Source organism: Lipotes vexillifer, unplaced genomic scaffold, assembly GCF_000442215.2.
Source record: "Lipotes vexillifer unplaced genomic scaffold, Lipotes_vexillifer_v1.1 scaffold990, whole genome shotgun sequence".
Classification (NCBI taxonomy): domain Eukaryota; kingdom Metazoa; phylum Chordata; class Mammalia; order Artiodactyla; family Lipotidae; genus Lipotes; species Lipotes vexillifer.
This window is the reverse complement of record NW_006773201.1, coordinates 161,914-182,870: the sequence shown is the minus strand read 5'-3', so window position 1 is coordinate 182,870 and position 20,957 is coordinate 161,914. Positions and strand designations below refer to the sequence as shown.

At 33.7% G+C, this 20,957-nt stretch overlaps 1 protein-coding gene across 1 annotated transcript in view; it reads right to left on the bottom strand.

Annotated features, from left to right (window-relative positions):
* Nucleotides 1-1,987: 1,987 nt before the first annotated feature.
* Nucleotides 1,988-20,957, bottom strand: part of TMEM161B (transmembrane protein 161B) — a 70,475-nt gene continuing 51,505 nt past the window's right edge. The window contains exons 6-12 of the mRNA XM_007448151.1: nucleotides 13,990-14,141; nucleotides 13,474-13,534; nucleotides 12,831-12,971; nucleotides 9,811-9,924; nucleotides 5,711-5,885; nucleotides 4,452-4,548; nucleotides 1,988-3,282 (exon numbers count right to left, since the gene is read on the bottom strand). Of these exons, the coding sequence (XP_007448213.1) occupies nucleotides 3,002-3,282; nucleotides 4,452-4,548; nucleotides 5,711-5,885; nucleotides 9,811-9,924; nucleotides 12,831-12,971; nucleotides 13,474-13,534; nucleotides 13,990-14,141 (1,021 nt within the window). The 3' untranslated portion in view covers nucleotides 1,988-3,001. The remainder of the gene's footprint in view (nucleotides 3,283-4,451; nucleotides 4,549-5,710; nucleotides 5,886-9,810; nucleotides 9,925-12,830; nucleotides 12,972-13,473; nucleotides 13,535-13,989; nucleotides 14,142-20,957) is intronic.

The following is a 20,957-nucleotide window of genomic DNA, read 5'->3' as shown; positions in this document are numbered from 1 at the left end:
ATCCACATTCAAAAATCACTTAGTTTTATTTTGCTGAATAGAGCCATATACCACGACAGACCATTTTCAATTATGTGATGGCTCAGAAAGTGTGTATGAATTCAGAGAATGTTGAGACCCCATGCTTTACAATACTGAGAAGTTAATCTTTCATTTGAAAGAATAAATCTATCCAGTGAAGTTCCAATTACAGATTTCATAATGAATTCTACTTATTGCTTCCTGGACCTATCAATTCCATTAACAGACGAATATCTCTTCTGAATCAAAACTCAAGAAGAAATGTCACTATTTTACCAATGATATTTATATTAGAAACAGTAAGACAATGAGCCCACACTGCATGTATGCACTGGTCATTTATGCGTAACAACTGAAATTCTGGGGAAAATACCAAAGATAATCAAAATGCATGCTGTATTAAGATAAAATAATATGCTTTTCATTTCAGACAAATCAATGGGAGTAGGAAGGAGAATAAGCTCTAATTTTTATAGTGCGATGGGTGGGTGTGGGGAGGGCTGGAACCAACAAGTTGTCAAGCAACATTCTACAGATCATAGTAAAAGCAAGATTTTACGGGTTCCGAGTTGACTTGGCAAAAATATAAAATAAAAATAACTGACTTCTGAAGCATTTATACTGACTAAAGCCCAATATAAAAAACAAAAGATTTCTACTGGCCTAATTTGGGGTATTCAAAAATATTATTTGCAATCATTTTGCAACATATACATGTATCAAAAATCATTATGTTGTACACCTAAAACTAATACAACATTATATATCAATTATATCTCAATTTAAAAAATATTACTTGGTTTACATAAAGTACAAACCCTTTTGCACTTAACATAATTCTTGGTACAAACACAACATGCTTAAATAAACCAATTAGTAGTTGTAACTATCCCTCTCTCAAAATTTGCTTTAAAAGGCTAAAAAAACCTAAACCAACTCATCACTTCAGTTAACAAGCAGTTTGTGTAAGTCCATAATATACTTAGGGAGAATTCAAGTTTAAAAAGAGTCAATCAATAGTATTTCAAAAATACGTTATTCCATCCAACAGTGAATTCTATTCCTTTCCCTCCATATTACTCCACTATACAATCACTGAAAATCAAAATAATAACTTTAATTATAACTTTCACAGTATAGCTTTTTAATAAGAATGGTTATAAATACCAGGTGAGATTTTTTGCAACTCCAACATGTAAGAACTTTCATAAACAAAATAAATGTCATACTTCACTGTAATCTTGTTATAAGATACTTATTTTAGTGATGCTGATATCTCAAGATATATTTGGAATGCTGCTTTTGGAAATACACATGAACTATCTTTCTATATTATATTCACAATTCATTTCAACCAAAGAGTTTTATCCAACTTAAGTATTTACTTTATCACTCAGTCTTATTTAAAATATCATCTACACCAAAAGACAGGATCTTGCTGTACTGAGATTATTCAAATGAATATGAACCACAAGCCTTCAAAGTAATTCCAAAAGAAGAGTTTCAAAATTGCTTTCAATAGTGACAATAGCACTGAAACATAATACATAGCCTCTCAAGACAGTTATATGAAAGAATATTTACCAGCAAATTCTATTCATTTGGAAAAAAACCCAACAAAACTGTTTCTCTCTTATATTCATTCCCTATGGAAAAAAGCATCCCAAAAAATTTACTTTTTTTCCCCATTTCATTTGAATTTTTCATTCGAATTACTTTAATTTCTGCCCTATAAAGTAAAAACACTACAAATAAAATAAATAAAAAATAAAATACAAACACTATAAATTAAAACAAGTCCTATTTAACATAGGTTTAAATAATACTGGTAAATCTGTCAAAAGGTTCTAATTATTTTTAAATGACAGAAAAAGAATTTTAATTTGGCAGCAACCACCTAAGTATTTATAAAATCGGAAGTACTCTCACACACATAGGCAATACAAATAAATCGCTTGCTCAGATGAAGTTTCAAAATGTATTTTAATCTCGTTCCAGAAAGAAAGAAAATTTCTAGACACAAATACATCTCATTCAATCACATTTTAAAATACATTCAGCAACTTAAAATATTATAAGAACCCAATATTTTCATCTTTTATAATCTCAATATATTATATATTTAATATATAATATATATGTACAATACATACAGGTAGTCAGCAGGATTACAAAGTAATTTTTTAAAAGTTTGATCAATATTGATAAATATCTTTAGACTATTAAAAATAACTATATTTAGGATCATAGAATAAAATAAAATATGGGCAGTCCAAACCTAATAGCAAGACTGCAAATGTTCATGTAGCCAATTATTTTAAAAGATCCCTCAAGTTGGCTAGAATGCATTTTAAAACAATATTCTTGCTACTCTCAAGCAGCAGTACTTATAGATATTAAGCATGTACAACTCCATTAAATTTAAAATTACTATGCAGCTTTCTTTACTGTAATATACAGTAGCTATTCCTTTCTGTTGGATTTTGCTGTTGTTGCTGTTTGAAGAGTGACTCGCATAGTACCAACAGAAGTGACTTTAGCTCCTTTCCCTCCTCTAAAGCATGGCTCAGTTTGAAGATTGTTCTATAGGCAGCCATTATGAATATTAACAGTACCTTAATACCATTAAGAGCAACCAATCAATAACTGGAGTCATATGAGAAGCTTCAAAGACTGATGGAGGTTTCTGTAAACCAAGGTCATCAGAAGTATTACACTTGTAGATAGCTCTCTCACATCCATTAATACAAGGAGTTAAAATTCCAATGCCACAGTATAGCAGTTAACAATCTATTCTATAATTTTAAATATTAATACCATTAATCCACCCTGAGAATACAGAGGAAGTATTTAAAACAAGATATTCTGATATGGTTTTCCTTCCTTTGTATTTGCTTTCTTCTGGTTTTTGTCAGACCTTCAAGGTACGAGTATCTGAATTCAGAGTGTGACTTCGATATCCTTTTTTGTTAACTGAGATTCACGCCACAGTGAGATACTGGTGATAGAAAAGCCCAAAAAGGCTTGTAGAAAAGAGACAAGCAGCAATCCACCAGGTCAGAAAAGACAGAAGTCCTCGAAAAAGCAGAGGAGTGAAAATGTTTTTTAAGCTGCTCAGTGCCACTGTTATTTGTGTAACAGTTACCTTCATCTTCCCATCAGCAGATGGTAATTCAGAGTAAACAGAATTGGAGGGTGGACTATTATCCACTGGCAAGGTAGAGATAGATGATTCTGGATAAATCCCCCAGGAATGATTACCTAGAAAATTCAAGACGTAAATAAAACGTGAAAAGTAATTCCAAAGCTCCTTATTTAGAAAAAATAAATTCTTTAACTTATATTTGAAATTAAGAACAAAAAGTTTAGTGGCACAACAAATTATTCAATGTTGAAAATAAAGTAAAATAATAATCTTTCTACACACTTGGGGAAAATTCACTTAACTTGACCAGACTATAATCTAACCTTATCAGTAGAGGTGCACATAAAATCTAAAATCTAATTTACTTTTAATTAACTGCACTAAAATCTGGTAAAATAACAAAAACATTTTTTCTTCTTGTATAATCCATGAATCGACTACCTCTAATGGAGTGACAGGGACAGACTCTATAACTTCTTAGAATCTTTTCTACCTCTAGAATATCAGAATAAATTCTTTCTCAGAAACTCTCTCTGATGTCAATGTGAGAGATTATTAATAGCTTCCAGAAATATTTTTATCATATACTTTTCTATTTTGGATAGAATATGAGTCACATAATTTACAACTGAGCTACTCTTTTATGTTCCATAGATTCCTGAAGGACATTTACATCTATCACAGCTCTAGAGCATCTATAAGCCCACCCAATAATGCTTTTAGTTCCTTTGGCTTCTAAAACCCCAACACTGGCAGACTGCCTGACCTAAGCAAAGAAATGATCAATACAACAATAGATTCTTGAGTAACACCACAGATGGGCTGGATTGCTTAGTGAACAGACTTACAGAAGAACTTTGTTCTGCCACTGAGAAATCTTTATCAACATAAGTTATCTGAAGCAGAACTCACCAAAGGGTTCTGTAATTCATAAGTTTACAAGTACCTTGTAATAATTTAAATGTTATGCACTAACAAAATCTTAAATCACTCTCTTACAACACAAAATATTAAGACGAAAAGTGCTCACTCCAGTTACTCACAATTAACCTTTAGCAAACAATTCTTTTAACATTATAAAACGATATGGGCCTGAATTTTCAAAATCAAGATGATCAATCAATGAATCAATTTCCACAGCTTAAAGTTTCATATGTTTCCTCTTAAAACTTTTAAAGAGAAAAACAATTTTAAGAGGATTATGTCTTTGTAGGTAACAAAAAGCATTATTAACTATAGGTAGAAAGTAAAGCAACAAGTTTCCCAGTTGTCAGGGTATGCCTACCTAGAGTTTTCAAAAGCAGGGTTGTGTGAAGCAGCATGACCAGAGGAGCCACATATTGCAGTGCAATGACACAAAGGTAATAAAAGACTCGAGCGACCTGCAACCAACAACATTCTTAAGTTTCTAACACGGTTGACATGTTATGAATGAATTAAACTTTCATATAATTGCCAAACTGAATTGCTTAAGAGATGAATAATCCTTTCATGGGAAGAAAGCTAAATGGTAATAAATTTGTACTTCATTATAAATGCCACCAGACTGACTTCAGAAAGGCTCAGTTCAGGGTGGGAGGGAAGGAGACAAAGAGGGAAGAGATATGGGAACATATGTATATGTATAACTGATTCACTCTGTTATAAAGCAGAAACTAACACACCATTGTAAAGCAATTATACCCCAATAAAGATGTTTTTAAAAAAAAAAAAAAAAAAGAAAGGCTCAGTTCGAAGGTTCTTTAAAATGTGAAAATATTAAAATAAATTCCTTAAAAATATTTAAGTGATTAATACAAACTGGAGAAACAAAACCACTAAAATTCAAATTGCTTATATTCACTTACTATTTCACATATAAAACAAAATGCTAAAATCTCTAAAGACAGACATCTAAAATATCAAACTAAATAACAGTAAGTCATATATGAGCATAAATAAAAACATTAATCCCCATTTATATTCGACTGAGGTAAAACTACAAAGTATGAAAATATATGAAAGGTAAAACATAAAAAAAGTTGTTTGAATCTTGATAGACACTTCTTACAATGAAATTTTGACAGTAAAAAACAGAGGACCCAATACCACATTTCTTCAAAAAGACATGATCAGGTTATAGGTCCAGTCTATTATAATGGTGGATGGATTCCTAGCACCTTCCTTCTCTGGAATCCCCATTAAGTTAAATTTTATGTTTCATGTTCAAGTACTTGGAATAATGTTAAAAGCAATACATTTAGTCACTAAAACTAATATTTCCTACTCTTTAAGTCATAAAGGCTATACAATATATTGTGATGTCTTTCAAATCAATTAGGGGAGTCCCATTTACCAAAAGCAGATATACCACAGCTTTGCAACCCAAACTGTATGATACTTAATGTACTTAAGGCAAGAAGGGGAATTGAGATCCTTTCTTCAGCTAGCACCAAAATCAGATCAAAGTCTCTGACATGTCAGTTTAAGATTATCCCATCTATTTATAGTCATTTACAACTCAGTATTTGCTATTTTTCATTTTGACTGCAGTATAAAACTTACCATTTTCTGAAGCTCAACCGTGCTTATTCGCCCTGCTTCTTTCTTCATCTGATCCACACATTTCTGGGCTAAGTTTAAGTAAGCTTGCAGGTGACTACGCATCATGGCCAACCGCAAAGCACACAGCAGGATTATTAACCAGAGTCGCAGAGTATCGAATGTAGCTTCTGTCATTCTACAGATCAAAAAGTTGATATGGTGCTCTCAAAGACCAAAATATGCTAGCATGCTAGTTATATGTGTTAATGTTCATCATTTAAGATATAGGGAAATCTAGACTTAGCTACAGATGGAGATATAAAAAGTATCCCACTCTACCACAGACTTACCTACCTGATACTTTCACTTGCTTAACAGATAAATGTATCATGCAATAAAACAGTACGAGATAAATCTAGCAGAAAAAAGTAGAGCAACACTTGGGATTCTTTTCTCTAACTACGCTCCTCCATGGGGGGAAAAACGGCTATAAAACGAAAAGGGAAGTTGGGTGCTCTTAAACTGGAGACTATGAGAAAGAAGGAAGGAAACCAGAGGAGCTTGCCTGTGGAACTATCAAGTTATCAACCCATCTATTTCTGGCTAGAGTTTTGTTTGATTATATAAATACCTGAGTAGGATCTTTCACTCTGCTGAATTCCTGATTGGGATCAAGAATTCTGATATACTGACAAAATCAGATGTTCCCTAAAGGACTTTAGAAAGAAGAGGTAAATTCTGATGTCCTTTTGGGGTCCACAGTTTCTGCTTTGATAAAAGATAACATTGTAATTTGAAAATAATGCCTATCCCATGCTTGACTCTATTCAAAGCTCTAGCACACATCAGGCGCTTAATATGTGACTGCTGAAATGTGTGGAGTGATCTGCCAGACAGGATCTGGAATTTATAGGCGTCTCCCCCAAATTCTTAAGACCATGAGGGTAGTATGGATGGCTATAAAGAAGACCAAGTGGGAAAAGATAAAAAACCTTACAACACTTTGCTCCAAAATAGGCTCCATTATCACCCCTTCCTTCTGTCCAGTGTAAGCACCTAGGAAAGGGACTAAAACTACAATATAGAAGTTGCCTGTGGAAATAAAGTTGAAGAACAGTACAGGAAACAGAAAAGGCAGAGAAGATGTGAAAGTGTATAGTTTGGTTTGAACTATTTATGAAGTGGAGGGAAAATAGGGATGGAACAAAGGCTTTATTATGTATGTTCTCTTTTGGTTTCCTTTTTACAAGGTCATGAGTGAACGTGGACATAAAGCTCCAATAGAGATGTACTGTTGGTTAGGAAGCATAAAGGCATAACTTTTTTTTTTGTTTGTTTTTTGTGGTACGCGGGCCTCTCACTGTTGTGGCCTCTCCCGTTGCGGAGCGCAGGCTCAGCGGCCATGGCTCACGGGCCCAGCCGCTCCGTGGCATGTGGGATCTTCCCGGACGGGGGCACGAACCCGTGTCCCCTGCATCGGCAGGTGGACTCTCAACCACTGCGCCACCAGGGAAGCCCAAGGCATAACTTTTTATCAATACATTTACACTGTAATGAACAATGAGATTAAGGTATCAGTCATGTGAGACTGACAATACACAAAAGTCAAGACCATCCACAGCCTTGAACCTTTCCAGGGGCTTACAGACAATACTGTGCTCCCTGAGGTGGTGCAACCAGGAGGCTTGACTGGCAGTATTCTGAAGACAGCTATTACGCATGCTTTGAGGGAGACAGATAATAGAAATGAAGCGAATAGTATAAGGCAGTGAATCAAAACATATCTGCTCTGTTTATGAGGAGTTCAGGATTTAGACAACAGTCCCTAATTAAATAGTACCGCTATCCCAGATTATTTAACCAACTTCATAAGGATTTGGTAAGTTGAAATGATGGGGTATCTCAAGAAAGAGTCTGAGCTGGGACAAAAAATACAGGTAAAGAACAGGCAGAAGAAACTTCTCCAAATTCCTGAAGCCATTCTAGGGTTCAACATATACGTTCTCTTCTGGTTTTCTTCTCACAAGGTTACACACATATGGACTCTGTTTGCTCACATTTTATTTTTTTGATGCCCAAGCAGAACACATGGGTAGATGAGTTTAAATACATTTCCAGATTGAAACTGCATTCTATACATTTTTGCTTCTGATTACAAATAAAGGCCTTTGACAAACCATTTAATCCACGTGACAGACGAAGAACCTGGGTTGACAGGCAGCCATTTTTTCTCAATCTAACATGGACTTTGGAGTTTAAACAAAAATTAAAAATCACCTGTCTAATCATTTAATGTAATGATCTGACAAATAAAAAAAGAATAAAATGGAGCAGAGATATGACTGTAATTCTGTTTCATTTATGAAGGTCAGGAAAGAGAATGGGACAAAGGAAATAAAGCTATAGGAAGAGGACTCTAGGTCTTCATGTGTAACAAAATTTTTCCTGTAATTTAACATACCAAGAGGAAAATTCCTTCTTCCTACTTCCTTTAAGCATAGTATTCACTACTAATCTGTACATAGTTTTGTAGGCTACAAGTGGGGAAATGAATATTGGTATAACTACTAAATGCTTTACATACACCAGATCTGGCTGAATAATCTTAGCCAAATTATTTAACCTCTGAGTCTGTTATTTCATCTATAAAATGGAATGAGAACAGTGATCATAAATAGAGAATTACTATAAGAATGAATGAGATAAAATATGTAAAATATCAATACCCAGCATAATAACTGGTGTATGTCACAAATGCTAGTTTCCTTGTTTTCTTAATTAAACTAAGGCAAATATAAAATCAGAAAACATAATTACAGAAGTATAAAATCCAACTTCCATGATCAAACTTCAAGGAAGGACTAGGAATGCTTTCAGCATCAAAGATGTGGGTTAAAAGTTTATCTGAGATTTGGTCTGGAACCCTACGATCCTTAGGATTACTTTTAAATACTCAGTGAACCTGTCAAGTTAAAATTACCATTAAAGCTTACTTGTGTGGGGGAAAAAAATGTTATGACTTCAATGTATACTTTCTTAGTTCAATAAGATTAGGTGTTAAAAAAAAAAAATCATGGTCATCACCGATTCTACACTTCAAGACAAATTTGTACCAGGATCTAAAAGAAATCCATAATATAAAATGCATACTGTGGAATCATTGACTAGTCAAGATTTTCTATTTTAATTTTGATGAGGCAAAGCAGTGAAAGGAACATTTATTAAGCACTTACTTCCAGCTGGTTGCATTACATGTGTTCTTTCATTTAATTCCAGTGATAACCTTGTGAGGTGGATACTATTATCTTCATTTTCCAGATGGGGAAACAGAGGTTCAGTGAAGTAAAATAATCTCCCTCAAGTGACAGTTTTAGTGAGGATCAGAACTGGGGTTTGAACCAGCTCTGCCTGAATCTTTTTATTACTCTAACATAGTTCCATAAGGCTAATGAGTTAACATATCAAGTATAGTTATTAATGCCTTTTAATAAATTGTTTCTATGTTACCTTCTTCTGTTAAAATACAGTTGTCTAACTGAGGAAATACGACCTAATATTTGATAACAACGTTAAGGTTTTATTTTTAATTTTAATAGCTATGATAATAATATTGTCATGTAGAAAAATATCCTTATTTTTTAGAGATGCATACTAAAGTTCTTAGGGATAAAAATGTTATGCCTCTAATTTACTTGAAAAACTACATCAGAAAACAAAGCAAAAAAACAGTGAAGCAAATATGGAAAATGTTAACAACTCTTAAGGGGCTAAATATATGAATTTCCATTTATACTACTCATTTTTTCCTCCATAATTTTCACAATTAAGAAAAAAATAAGAGAAATGTAGTGTCTTAAAAAAAGCAGAAAAACTTACAACTGTACGAGATAATATTAGTGCAGAGTAATAATCATCCAAAACCATTAATGAAGATCACAAAAAGGTAAAATGATGACCTATAGTTTCTATTTTATAATATATTTTTAAACATTTCTATTAATGTTTTAAAAATACAGTGTCCTAATGTTATCATTAAAAAACGTGAACACAGTAAATAACATTTTAGAAAAGTTTTGATTATATAATGAAATAAAAATTAGCCCCCAAATACCCATACTTACAAAGGGACACTTTCTTTACCCAATGGTGGGTTCATAATGTAGTCTTTGGTGATTGGTTTTACCCAGAGCAGAACCATAAATAAAGGTGCCAAGAAGTTGATATGAAGTAATGTTCTGAAAGTATGTAAGAAATAAACATAAAAATCCAGAAACAAAATACACTAATAAACTACAGAACCTTGGGACTTAAAAAATGAAGGTAGGAACTTATTTTCAGTATTCTATATTAAGGTACTATCGTCACCATTATTTTATATTTATCACTACTACTTAACACTGATTTGAGCTCTTGCAAAAATACCTCATTATTTTAATTGTTCAGATGAGAACATCCAGATTGAGGAAAGTGGAATGACTTGCTCATGGCAATATTACAGGTTAGAAGGAGATCTAGCACTAAATTCTAAATCTGTTCACTCCTATTCTAGTGTTCTTTAACAATCTCCTACTGTATCCCTGATTTAATACACTGGTACTTAAATGATTCTCTAACTTTGCACAATCAATGAATCCAATGGATTTTCAGTATAGGAGTCATCTTTTGATACTTTTCAGTCCAGCTAAAACAAAGTGCCTTCTCATTATTTACAAGTAAGAGACAGTGATTAGCAAGGTCCATAATACTAGAAGGCATATGGCAGACGGAAGCTACTGCAGCAACTTACTTATAAATGAGGAAACTTTCAACATGTAATGAACATGTAAAAGGTTCTAATTACATTGTTAAAATCATAAATGACTCACATTTTTATTTCTTCCTGAAGCATTGTGAACATACCTGAAATTAATTTCCCTACCCTATAAAAACCAAGGAAATTTATATTACTCCTACAAGGCAAAATACCCAATACAGCAAAAGGTTTCAGGTGTGAGATATAATGTCATTGTTAATTGTTGTCCCAAGTTTGTATCCTACAGAGATAGATGACTGGTAAAGACTGTCCTTATTACAGGAAGAGAAAATTCTTCAGACTATTTTATTACCATGTACTGCTTTTACTACCAACCATGCTGGGGGAGCTAAACTGGAGGGTTTAAAATACACACACACACACACACACACACACACACACACACACACACACACTTTAAAATACCACTACAGTGCAAGTAATAGTGATTTATGTGAGCAAATGGCCAGATCAGGAAACCATGAACACCTGACAGGGAGAGGTGGAACTCTGGTTCTAAGCTCTAGCACTAAAACAAGTACTACTGCCTGGCCATGGGGGTAAAGAGAATGCTGCTCTTTGTGCCAGTCATGCTGCTCTCACAACAAAACTAGCTTCCCACACCCTGTATCCGGGCAGATGTGTGTGTGTGTGTGTCTGTGTGTGTGTCTGTGTGTGTGTGTGTCTGTGTGTGTGTGTCTGTGTGTGTGTGTATTTTAAACCCTCCAGTTTAGCTCCCCCAGCATGGTTGGTAGTAAAAGCAGTACATGGTAATAAAATAGTCTGAAGAATTTTCTCTTCCTGTAATAAGGACAGTCTTTACCAGTCATCTATCTCTGTAGGATGGGGGGGGGGGGGGGCGTGAGGTTGGGGAGTTTGCAATACACTGAAAATAAAACTCCAAATTCCCAAAGGGAAAAATCTTAAGAAGCCACATTTTACTGAGAAGGAAACTAAAATGTGCCCCCATCCCCAACCCCAAACCACCACTAAATGCTTTAAATGTTTTTATAAAGTGATTCTTTCATCCCACAGCCTGGGTAAACCATCGGGTGCAGGGGAAGAAAGCAGCAGTATTAGGTATGCAGTGTTGCTAGGGAACACTCTAGTATCAAGGAGCAGCCCACAGCGGTTTCAGTAGCTGGTGAAGGGCTCCCCTCCACCCACTCTTTCAGCTTATTTAAATCATAACACTGGGGTTAGTGGACTGAAGTGTGTGTGTAGAGAGGAGGGGGAGAATCAGGTTTTGTTTTAAAAGGAGCCATTAGAGAGACGGATGGTGGGAGAAAGGCAGGATGTAGCCAACAGCATGCTGAGTAAAAGGAGTGGAAAAAAGGGATGAAGGAATGTGTACTGGGAGGTGAGAATAAGTAAATACACACACAAAGCAAATAAAGAAAAATGGAGGTAAGGAAAAACACAAAAAAACTTTCAAAATTAAAGGGAAATGACATAGGTAAGAGATAATGTGAAAAGCCTAGAGAATCAGCATCGTTAAATATCAGCTTTTAAAGAGCAGAAATGTTAGGAAATATAATTACTCAGAGAAACTTAATGACTATAAACACATATATCAAAATGGAATATTCTCAACTTAGGCTTCTACTGCAAAACAAAAAGAGGACTTGGAAATTGGGATCTGGATATGAAATGAAGATAAAAATCTGTCACTCTGCCAAGGTGTCCACACCAACAACAACAAAAAATCTGTGACAACCACAAATAAGATAGTAAATGGGCTCTGAACAATATGCAGAGATTCGAATACGATTTCTCCATTTGAAAACTAAAATAGTAATCTATGATATTTAACACTGTACGGTATTAGCCATCCCAAACTAAAATAATCTTGCAAACAGATCAATAATATAAGGAAAACAAACATTCCTTATGTATACTGATTTACTTTCAAAACATTTTTAAATAAAATACTTTAAATAAGAAATATTAAATCATTTAAATAAAATTATTTATATGAAATTTAAATAAGTATTTTCAACTTAAAAGTTCTGATTTAAAGAAATTTCCATAGATCCTTAGATCAGTGGCAGAGATTACAATATCATAAACATTCATCTCTGAGTTCAAAAGAACGAACATAAATATTGATATTTCCATTTTAACAGATAAAAGAGAAATTTAATAATTTAGTGGGGTTTTTCTACATAGGACTTAAAATTTAGAAGTGAATGAAAGAAGCTTGCTTATAGTAGAAAGAGGAAGAAGTGTGACATCAAATGATTATTAATTTTCAATACAATAATTTATGATTTCATTACAATAATATACCTTCATTAAGATGAAAAACATATATTTATCTGCATGTGCTTATGTACATTTTCCGCTTACTGTGTAATTTTTTCTGTTGCCAAATTCAGGGCATCCAGATGCATTTGAGCCAGCCGTAATCCAGGAAATGTCAAAAAAGCCCCAATGAGTGAACAGAAAATAGCCAGGAAAAATTTGAAAGTAAGTTTTGAAACAGGACCCCTAAAAATAAAATTTTATAAAAAGCTGATAAACTTTTGAAGTTAACTTTCTAGAAATTTCCATTCTTCTAATCAATTACTTTACAAACCACAATAATAACAGTAATACAAAGTAAACTCCTACAAAAAGACTGCTCTTATTCAATCATCCATAAAGGATTTTGATGAAGTATAAAGTAAATCAGACATCTCTTAAGCCACAGTTTTAACAATCCAACCTACATGTTCAACATAGAAAATAACATGTGATTCATAAATTTCATTTAATCTCTAGTAGAAGAGGAATTAAGTCAAATAAGAGCAAATTCATATGAGAATTCTATAAAAGATACTTTATACAAATGTAAAAAACATGAGTAAGAATACTGCTAAAAAAGAGACAGTCCTACTTAAAAAAGAACTCTTTTCACTGATTAAAAACAAAGAACCACTTATAGTAAATGCTATTTTACCAAAAATGGAAAAAATTAAATCCGAATAATACTTAATTAAAAAACACTTACTGAGATTCTAAACCTTGCTTTTCGAGAAACTGCATCGCACTGTCTGAAAAATTTGTAAACCCTGTAGGGGGAAAAAATTTACTCTTATCATAGGGGTAGAATACAGAATCTTTGGAAATAAAATGCTAGAAAACAGAACATCTTAAATTTTGAAACGATGAGCATAGCTCTTTCATGTGCTAATTAGTATGTCACAATGCAATAAAATTTAGTTATTAGGAGAAATAGTCTTTGAAAACATCCCTTTGATATTTGTACATTCCATGAGTATGCATAAAATTTGCATTAAAATTTGCATCTTTATCTATGTGAGTCAACTTTAGCATTGGTGAAACTTATTTAACTTTAAGGAAAAAATGGGGAGGGAACAGCATTTTTGGAAAAAAGTAGCAAAAGCTTAGCTAAAAAAAACCAAAAAAAAAAGATCTTAAGAATAATAAGGTTAATTATTTAGAACATTACAGAACTCACGCCTCAAACCTAATTTTAAAAACTTAACAGATATGAAATTATTACCTGTTTCGAGTCCAAATTCCAGATAGTTTTCTGTTACAATCAAGACTGCCATTGCTTTCACAAAGAAAAAAAATCCAAAGGTAACACAGACTGATCTTTCACCACCATCTTCTACTTTAAAATAGTGTGTAGTTAATGAAAATAGAACTTTGCTGCAGAAGGAAAAGTTCAGGAAAAACCACAAATAACTTTGTGGAAGTTAAACACAACCATCTTTACAGGGCCTGAACTCCAATAAAATTTGACTACAACATTCATTTTGATACTACAACATGCTTATCTACAAAGTGCCGTTTGGAAGTAAGTGCAAAACTAATGAAAATCTGAATAGTCTTCCAGAAAATAAGACATAAAAACAAAGCAAATCTAAGTGAAGTTGTCATTTTTAAATTAATAAAAAGTGTACATACACATACTAAGCTGTAATTTGGGAAAGAATGTATTTCTACTTTATCTAACTCAAATTTACTAGGAGGTTATTACAATAATTTTATGAAATAGGTTCTCAGTGAAACTATTATGAAATAGTTCTCAGAAAAGCCAAGGTACCAGTTATCTTAGGGAACTACCTTTTATTGGGTATATTTGTCAAGTAGTTTATATTTAGAATTAAACACACATCATAGGAATCATCTGTAAATCATCCACTAATTCAAAATTTGAGAATTACTAATAGCCAATGTGTAAGCTGTGGCACAAAAACTAAATAAGCATCTGGGATCAGCATTTCACAGTATGATAAAACAAAATACTTTAAACAAGTTCCTGTTGAGTACTCAAAAACAACCAAAGGCTCAACATGCTCACCTATTTTTAAATATTTAAATTTTATATGAAAGTACTAAAGAGACTATTTTATCTGAGCCCTTACCCCCTTAGTAATTAATCAAATCAAGAGCAAATCAATGGATGATCCATAGCTAGAATCCAGATTTCCATTATACCAAATTGTTCTCCTTGAAAGCATAAACCCACCAAACAAAATAAGGTGCTTGGCCAAAAAAATCTATAAAAGCAACTTTCACATTAATTATATATCAAGCATAGGAAATAATAGCAGCTGTCATTTAGTACTTGCCAAGTGCTAAGCATTACCAATTATCTCATTTCATCCTTACATTAGCCAACTATTATCATTACTTTTCCAGATTTTAAAAAACTATGGCACAGATAGGTTAAATAGCTTGCTCAAGATCACACAGCTAGATCAGAGGCAGCTGGGATTTAAATCTAGGCAGTCTGGATCCAGAGTATGTTCAGCTAACAACTTAGTATACTGCCTCTAAGATACTGTATACAGCACCTAAGCTATGTGGTAGTTAGCAGCAACACATGAAATCATTTTCAAAATAGAGCTGCCTTGACAGAAGTAAATAGTTCATTCAAACATCCTCACAATCAGAAGTATTCTTTTTTTTTTTTTTTTTTTTTTTTGTTTTTCCCCATAGACTTTGGCGGAGAGGAGCAAGAAATTTTTATTTATTTATTTATTTGTTTGCGGTACGCGGGCCTCTCACCGTTGTGGCCTCTCCCGTTGCGGGGCAACAGGCTCCGGACGCGCAGGCTCAGCGGCCATGGCTCACGGGCGAAGCCGCTCCGCGGCATGTGGGATCTTCCCAGACCGGGGCACGAATCCCTGTCCCCTGCATCGGCAGGCGGACTCTCAACCACTGCGCCACCAGGGAGGCCCAGAAGTATTCTTATTAAGGAATGGATGGGCAAGGATAAGGACGCTCGTCCTTGCTCTTTAAAAGGAAGATGTCCTTTGCTGCCTATTTAAAATATGCTAATATAGTTATTACCCAGTCTCTATTAAGATCCTACCTAGGATACTGGATATAAATGTAGAGTCCCAGCTGCTCTAAAGCTTACGGGCACCTACCCTAAGTAAGCCAACATGAAGGTAATAAAGACAGATGACTTTCTTGCATCTTTCAAATGCAACTTGAAATAAATCTCTACTAGAATGTAAACGCCATATCAAGGATTCTTGTCTCTTGCTCACTGCTTAGTCAGAACACCAAAAGAAGTGCCTGGCACATAGTAGGTACTCAAACAATCAGTGAACAAATTTTGCCATAGAAATAATGTTTTACATGGTAGTTTAGGTAACCTGAAACTATTAATTCTATGCTTTAATGGTAAATAGACCTTTTGAAGAATGAGATAAAAACAATTCTTTCTCTGGGATAATATACTCAAAGTAAAAAAATAATATAGAAAAAGTTTTAATCTAAGATCTGTTTTTATCAGTGGTAATAACAAAAATACAAATTATTTACCACTCAGGGTTATAAATTTAAAGGACGTTCTAAGTTTTATAAAGGCTTAGGCTTTGTTTTCTTAAGGCTTAATTAGAAGATAGTTCCCTCTTTTAAATGTAAAAAAAAAATGAAGTATAAGAATAGCTCATTTTTATCCACCTATTCCTGGGGCAACGAGGCCCTCAGAAGTGTGTGATGGGAAGTGTCTTTACTAACCTCCTTTAGTCAAGCACCTCATTTTTCAATGAGTATCATCCCCCTTCCTGACTTTCACTGTTCTCACCTCAATTAATCCCACTCTAGCTAATCTCCCTTTCACACAAACCTCTCTGCTCTTTCTCAAATTCCATGATTCAAGATAAATACTTGCTAAAATTTATTTTCCTAATTACTTACTAGCAATAGAATTATTTTCTTTGGGAAAAAATGTGGTCTTGTGTGCTAATTATAGATCAAATGAACTTTCATGGGCTAATCTGAAAGGAGATGCCATTTATAGCATTATTTCTCTAAAAAGAAGATTATTTTGTTTCCAAGCATTTCAGAATACAATCTACATGCAAGGTGAAGGTACAATCTAAAAATTGCTGTGTTAGGAATTTATTTCAACTTCTTAATATATTTCTTTACAGACTACTATAATATTACTTATAATGCTACATTCTATAAATTAAGTACCTGATTTCCTTTTAAGACAAACAAAACCAGATCATGAAAAGCTAGATGATACCCTATTAACTTTTTGATTAAAAAGACCTCTGCATGTTTTCATATTTGCTATAACAAATACATGCTTTAGGATCCATATAACCAGAAATACTATAGAACTTAGGCATACACCTTCTGAAGACATTTACCAGGTATGTTACTTTCATTCTAAATGTCTTCTTAAATCAACTCTACTCCAATGAAAATTTTTTTAAAATTAATACCTTTATTATTATGTTTAGAGAGAACTATCTTTATAAAGAGATTTGGAAATTAAAAATCCATACAGTTGGGGCTTCCCTGGTGACACAGTGGTTAAGAATCCACCTGCCAATGCAGGGGACACAGGTTCGAGCCCTGGCCCAGGAAGATCCCACATGCCATGGAGCAACTAAGCCCATGCACCACAACTATTGAGCCTGTGCTCTAGAGCCCACAAGCCACAACTACTGAGCCCACGAGCCTAGAGCCTGTGCTCCTCAACAAGAGAAGCCACCACAATGAGAAGCCTGCGCACCACAACGAAGAGTAGCCCCCGCTCGCTGCAACCAGAGAAAGCCTGCGCACAGCAATGAAGACCCAACACAACCAAAATAAATTAAATTTTTAAAAAATCCATATAGTTAAAAAAAATTAAGATGAATGTCTTCTTATATTCACCATAACTCAGGTTACATAGTCAAGTATTTGAATAAATTACTTCTTTTTTAATTAATGTTTTTATTGGAGTATAGTTGATTTACAATGTTGTGTGACTTTCAGGTGTACAGCAAAGTGAGTCAGTTATACATATACATATATCCACTCTTTTTTAGGTTCTATTCCCATATAGGTCATTACAGAGTACTGAATAGAGTTCCCTGTGCTATACAGTAGGTTCTTATTAACAAATTACTGCTCTAATGTAAAAATTAAAACTAATAAACATTGAAATGCCACTGGTTACATTGTTTCCTCCACCAAATATTCAGCACCCTGACACAAGATTATATTGCTCAATTTAACTCTGCAGTACTCTGGTTATAGAGTACTGCAATACACAGATATCTGAAACTCTACTGAAGTAAAAGAGCTAATCCACATAATAATAGATGTCAGTTTTTCTATGATATTGAACATCAGGGGAAAAAGGAAGCTAAATTATTTTACAACAAGGGAAATAAATCCTCAAGTCTTATATATCTGTAAAACCAACAATCTTTGCAAATTATAGTAAGAATTTAAAGAATGATATTTACACTCCAGTTCTTACTTTGTAATGAAGAATTTTGTGGTATTTCCATGTCTTAGTCCTTCGAAATTCTTTCTAAAATCACCTAACATTATTGTTCAAGTTTTCCCTAAACATAGTTGTCAATTCTTTTCCTATTTTGGCTAACAACTACTAAATCATTTATAAGCAATAAGACTATACTACATCACTGCAGAAGTTGGCATGATTTTGTTATATTAAGCTTAAGTAGGGCTGTCAAATTGATAGGATGTCAATTTCAATTAAAATGATTGATGGGGGTTTAACAAAGCACATTTAGTTTCCATGTCATTTTAAGATGTGATGTGAATTTCTTAAACTTTTCTATAACTTAATCATTGCATATATCCTACCACTATTTTCTCCTCCTTCTCTGTAAGAATATCATTTATTTCAGACTTTTTGCATTTATGCTCTCACATCAAAGACACTGGTTGTCTACAGTTGCTTAAAGTAAAAAGACTTTACAGGGAAAAAAAATTGGAAAGACTATGTAACCAGGTCAGAACTTTGACAGTAATCAACAGGCTCCAGCTAGGGGAGATAAAGGCAGGACCTGCCCCACCATCAGCGCACACCCATCCCATTAACCTGGGCGAAGATATATTGTTTGTAATGAAAGATGCCTCTGAGAGGAGTCAGCTGTGTGTGCAGGCAGGAAAAAAAAAAAAAAAAAAAAAAGGTTACAAAGCATAACTCTAAACCATCTTGCATGAACTAAGCTCTTGGAAGAGTTTTCTAATTAACCAAAGTAATAAACACATTGTAGTTTAAATTTACATTACGAATGATTTTTTTAGTAGTTCAATTAATAAAGAAAAACTACAAAGTTAAGACTTCCCTGGTTAATCTTCTGAACTTCTCCTTATAGGAGAGAACAGCATTATAAGAGTCTATAATACAATTATTTTGAAAATTATGTAATTTTAAAAGCATAACCTAATTATATTTATGATTAATAAGCGATATTAATCACTTCAGTAAGAGTTAAGCCAGGTTAAGTGTAAACAATACAAAAGCAAATAACAAAGAAAAAAATCTGATTTTTAAATAAAGAGGACTACTGGAGCTTTTCCCCATTCAAATAGTAGCTTTTCTTATAATGAAGTAGAGTACCAAGTTTTCTAAGACAGCAAGTGAAGAACAATTTTACAAGTCTTAAAAGAAACTTCATCTAACTTGCAACACTCAAGATGCAGTTTTATGAAACACGAAACACTGTTTTAAGAGTGGTGATGAGATTCTAGAATACAGATGCTCAAACTTTTCTCTCCAGGATATTCTGAATCCCATGCTCCTTACTCATCTATCTCTTCTCTGAAACTTAAAAATAAAAGAAACAAAGCTAGTGGTTCATTTTACTATCAAACATTACAGGTCCATCTCTTTCTTGGCATTCTAAGGAAGAGCTTACATATTAGGAGATAACAAGGAAAAAGGAAAAAGATTTTAAAACAAAACATAAAAACTCCAAAACCACAAATGAAATGCTTTTGAGATTTAGCTATGATCTCTCTCATTGCCTGAGGGCCCCAAGCCCAGGTTGGAAAAACACTGCTTCATTTTTACTGAAAATGGATACTAGCGTCTATAAAGATACAATTTCCAACTCCTTCACTTACACTAAAAAGCAAAATAACACCTTTAGCCAAAAGTGATATCAAATGACCAAAATGAAATTTCTCAAAGATTATACAGATTTATTAAATAAATTACAAAATATGTCAACACTAAAGGAAAAAAAAAACAAAATTAGATGCAACCAAACCCAGGTTATAATGCCTACATCTTGAATTCATACTGAAGAGTAGATAAATCTTAAAACCAATTACTTATTGAGCTCTATGTTGGAACAAAACTTTCCCATAACCCACAGTGTAAACACACAAACAATATTCTGATATGTAATACTATGATCTAGCTACACCCATATGTTCAAGCTTTCATTCAATAGTCCCCAAACCTCCACTTAAATCAGAACAGTGTATTTAACCATTGCCTAAATGTAATAGTTATACTGTCTTGAATCATAACTTATTACCTGAACTACACTCTTCCCTTCCCTCTAGCTAATCAAAGGCTCAGCTCAAGCTCCACATCCTTCACGAAGCTTACCATTTACCTCTTCTGCCCAGACCATTCCCTTCCTCTTTTGAACTCGCAGCACTTACTACTGTAACTCACTTGCCAAGTATACAAGCTACCTTGAACTGTAGTGTGACACAGATATAAGAAAGCAGAAAGGGTGATGAAATGATCAATCCAGGAGGCACAATATCCGACTAACGAAAGTGAGAGGGAGAAACAGAACAGGGGATGGGAGGATTACAGAAAGGAAAAAACTATCAGAGACATAGTACAAGATAATTTCCAAACTTGAAGTTTCCAAATTAAAAGAGCCTACCAAAAGCCCAGCACAAAGAATGAAGAAAGATTCTCAAAAAGGCACATGATCATAAACCTTCATAAACCAGACAAATAAAGAGAAGACTGTAAAAATCTTCTGAAAAGAAAAATAAAGCAAAACAAGTCATATGCAAAAGATTAAACATCATGACACTGTACCTCTTAACAGCAACTTTTGACACTGAGGACAATGGAGCAATGTCTGCAAAATTACGAAGAAAAATACTGACAACCCAGAATTCACTATTCAACCAAAATATCAATTAAATAAATGAGAGCAGAGAATTAAGACACTTCCAAAACTGCAAAGTCTAAAACTGGTTACCTCACATGCGCAA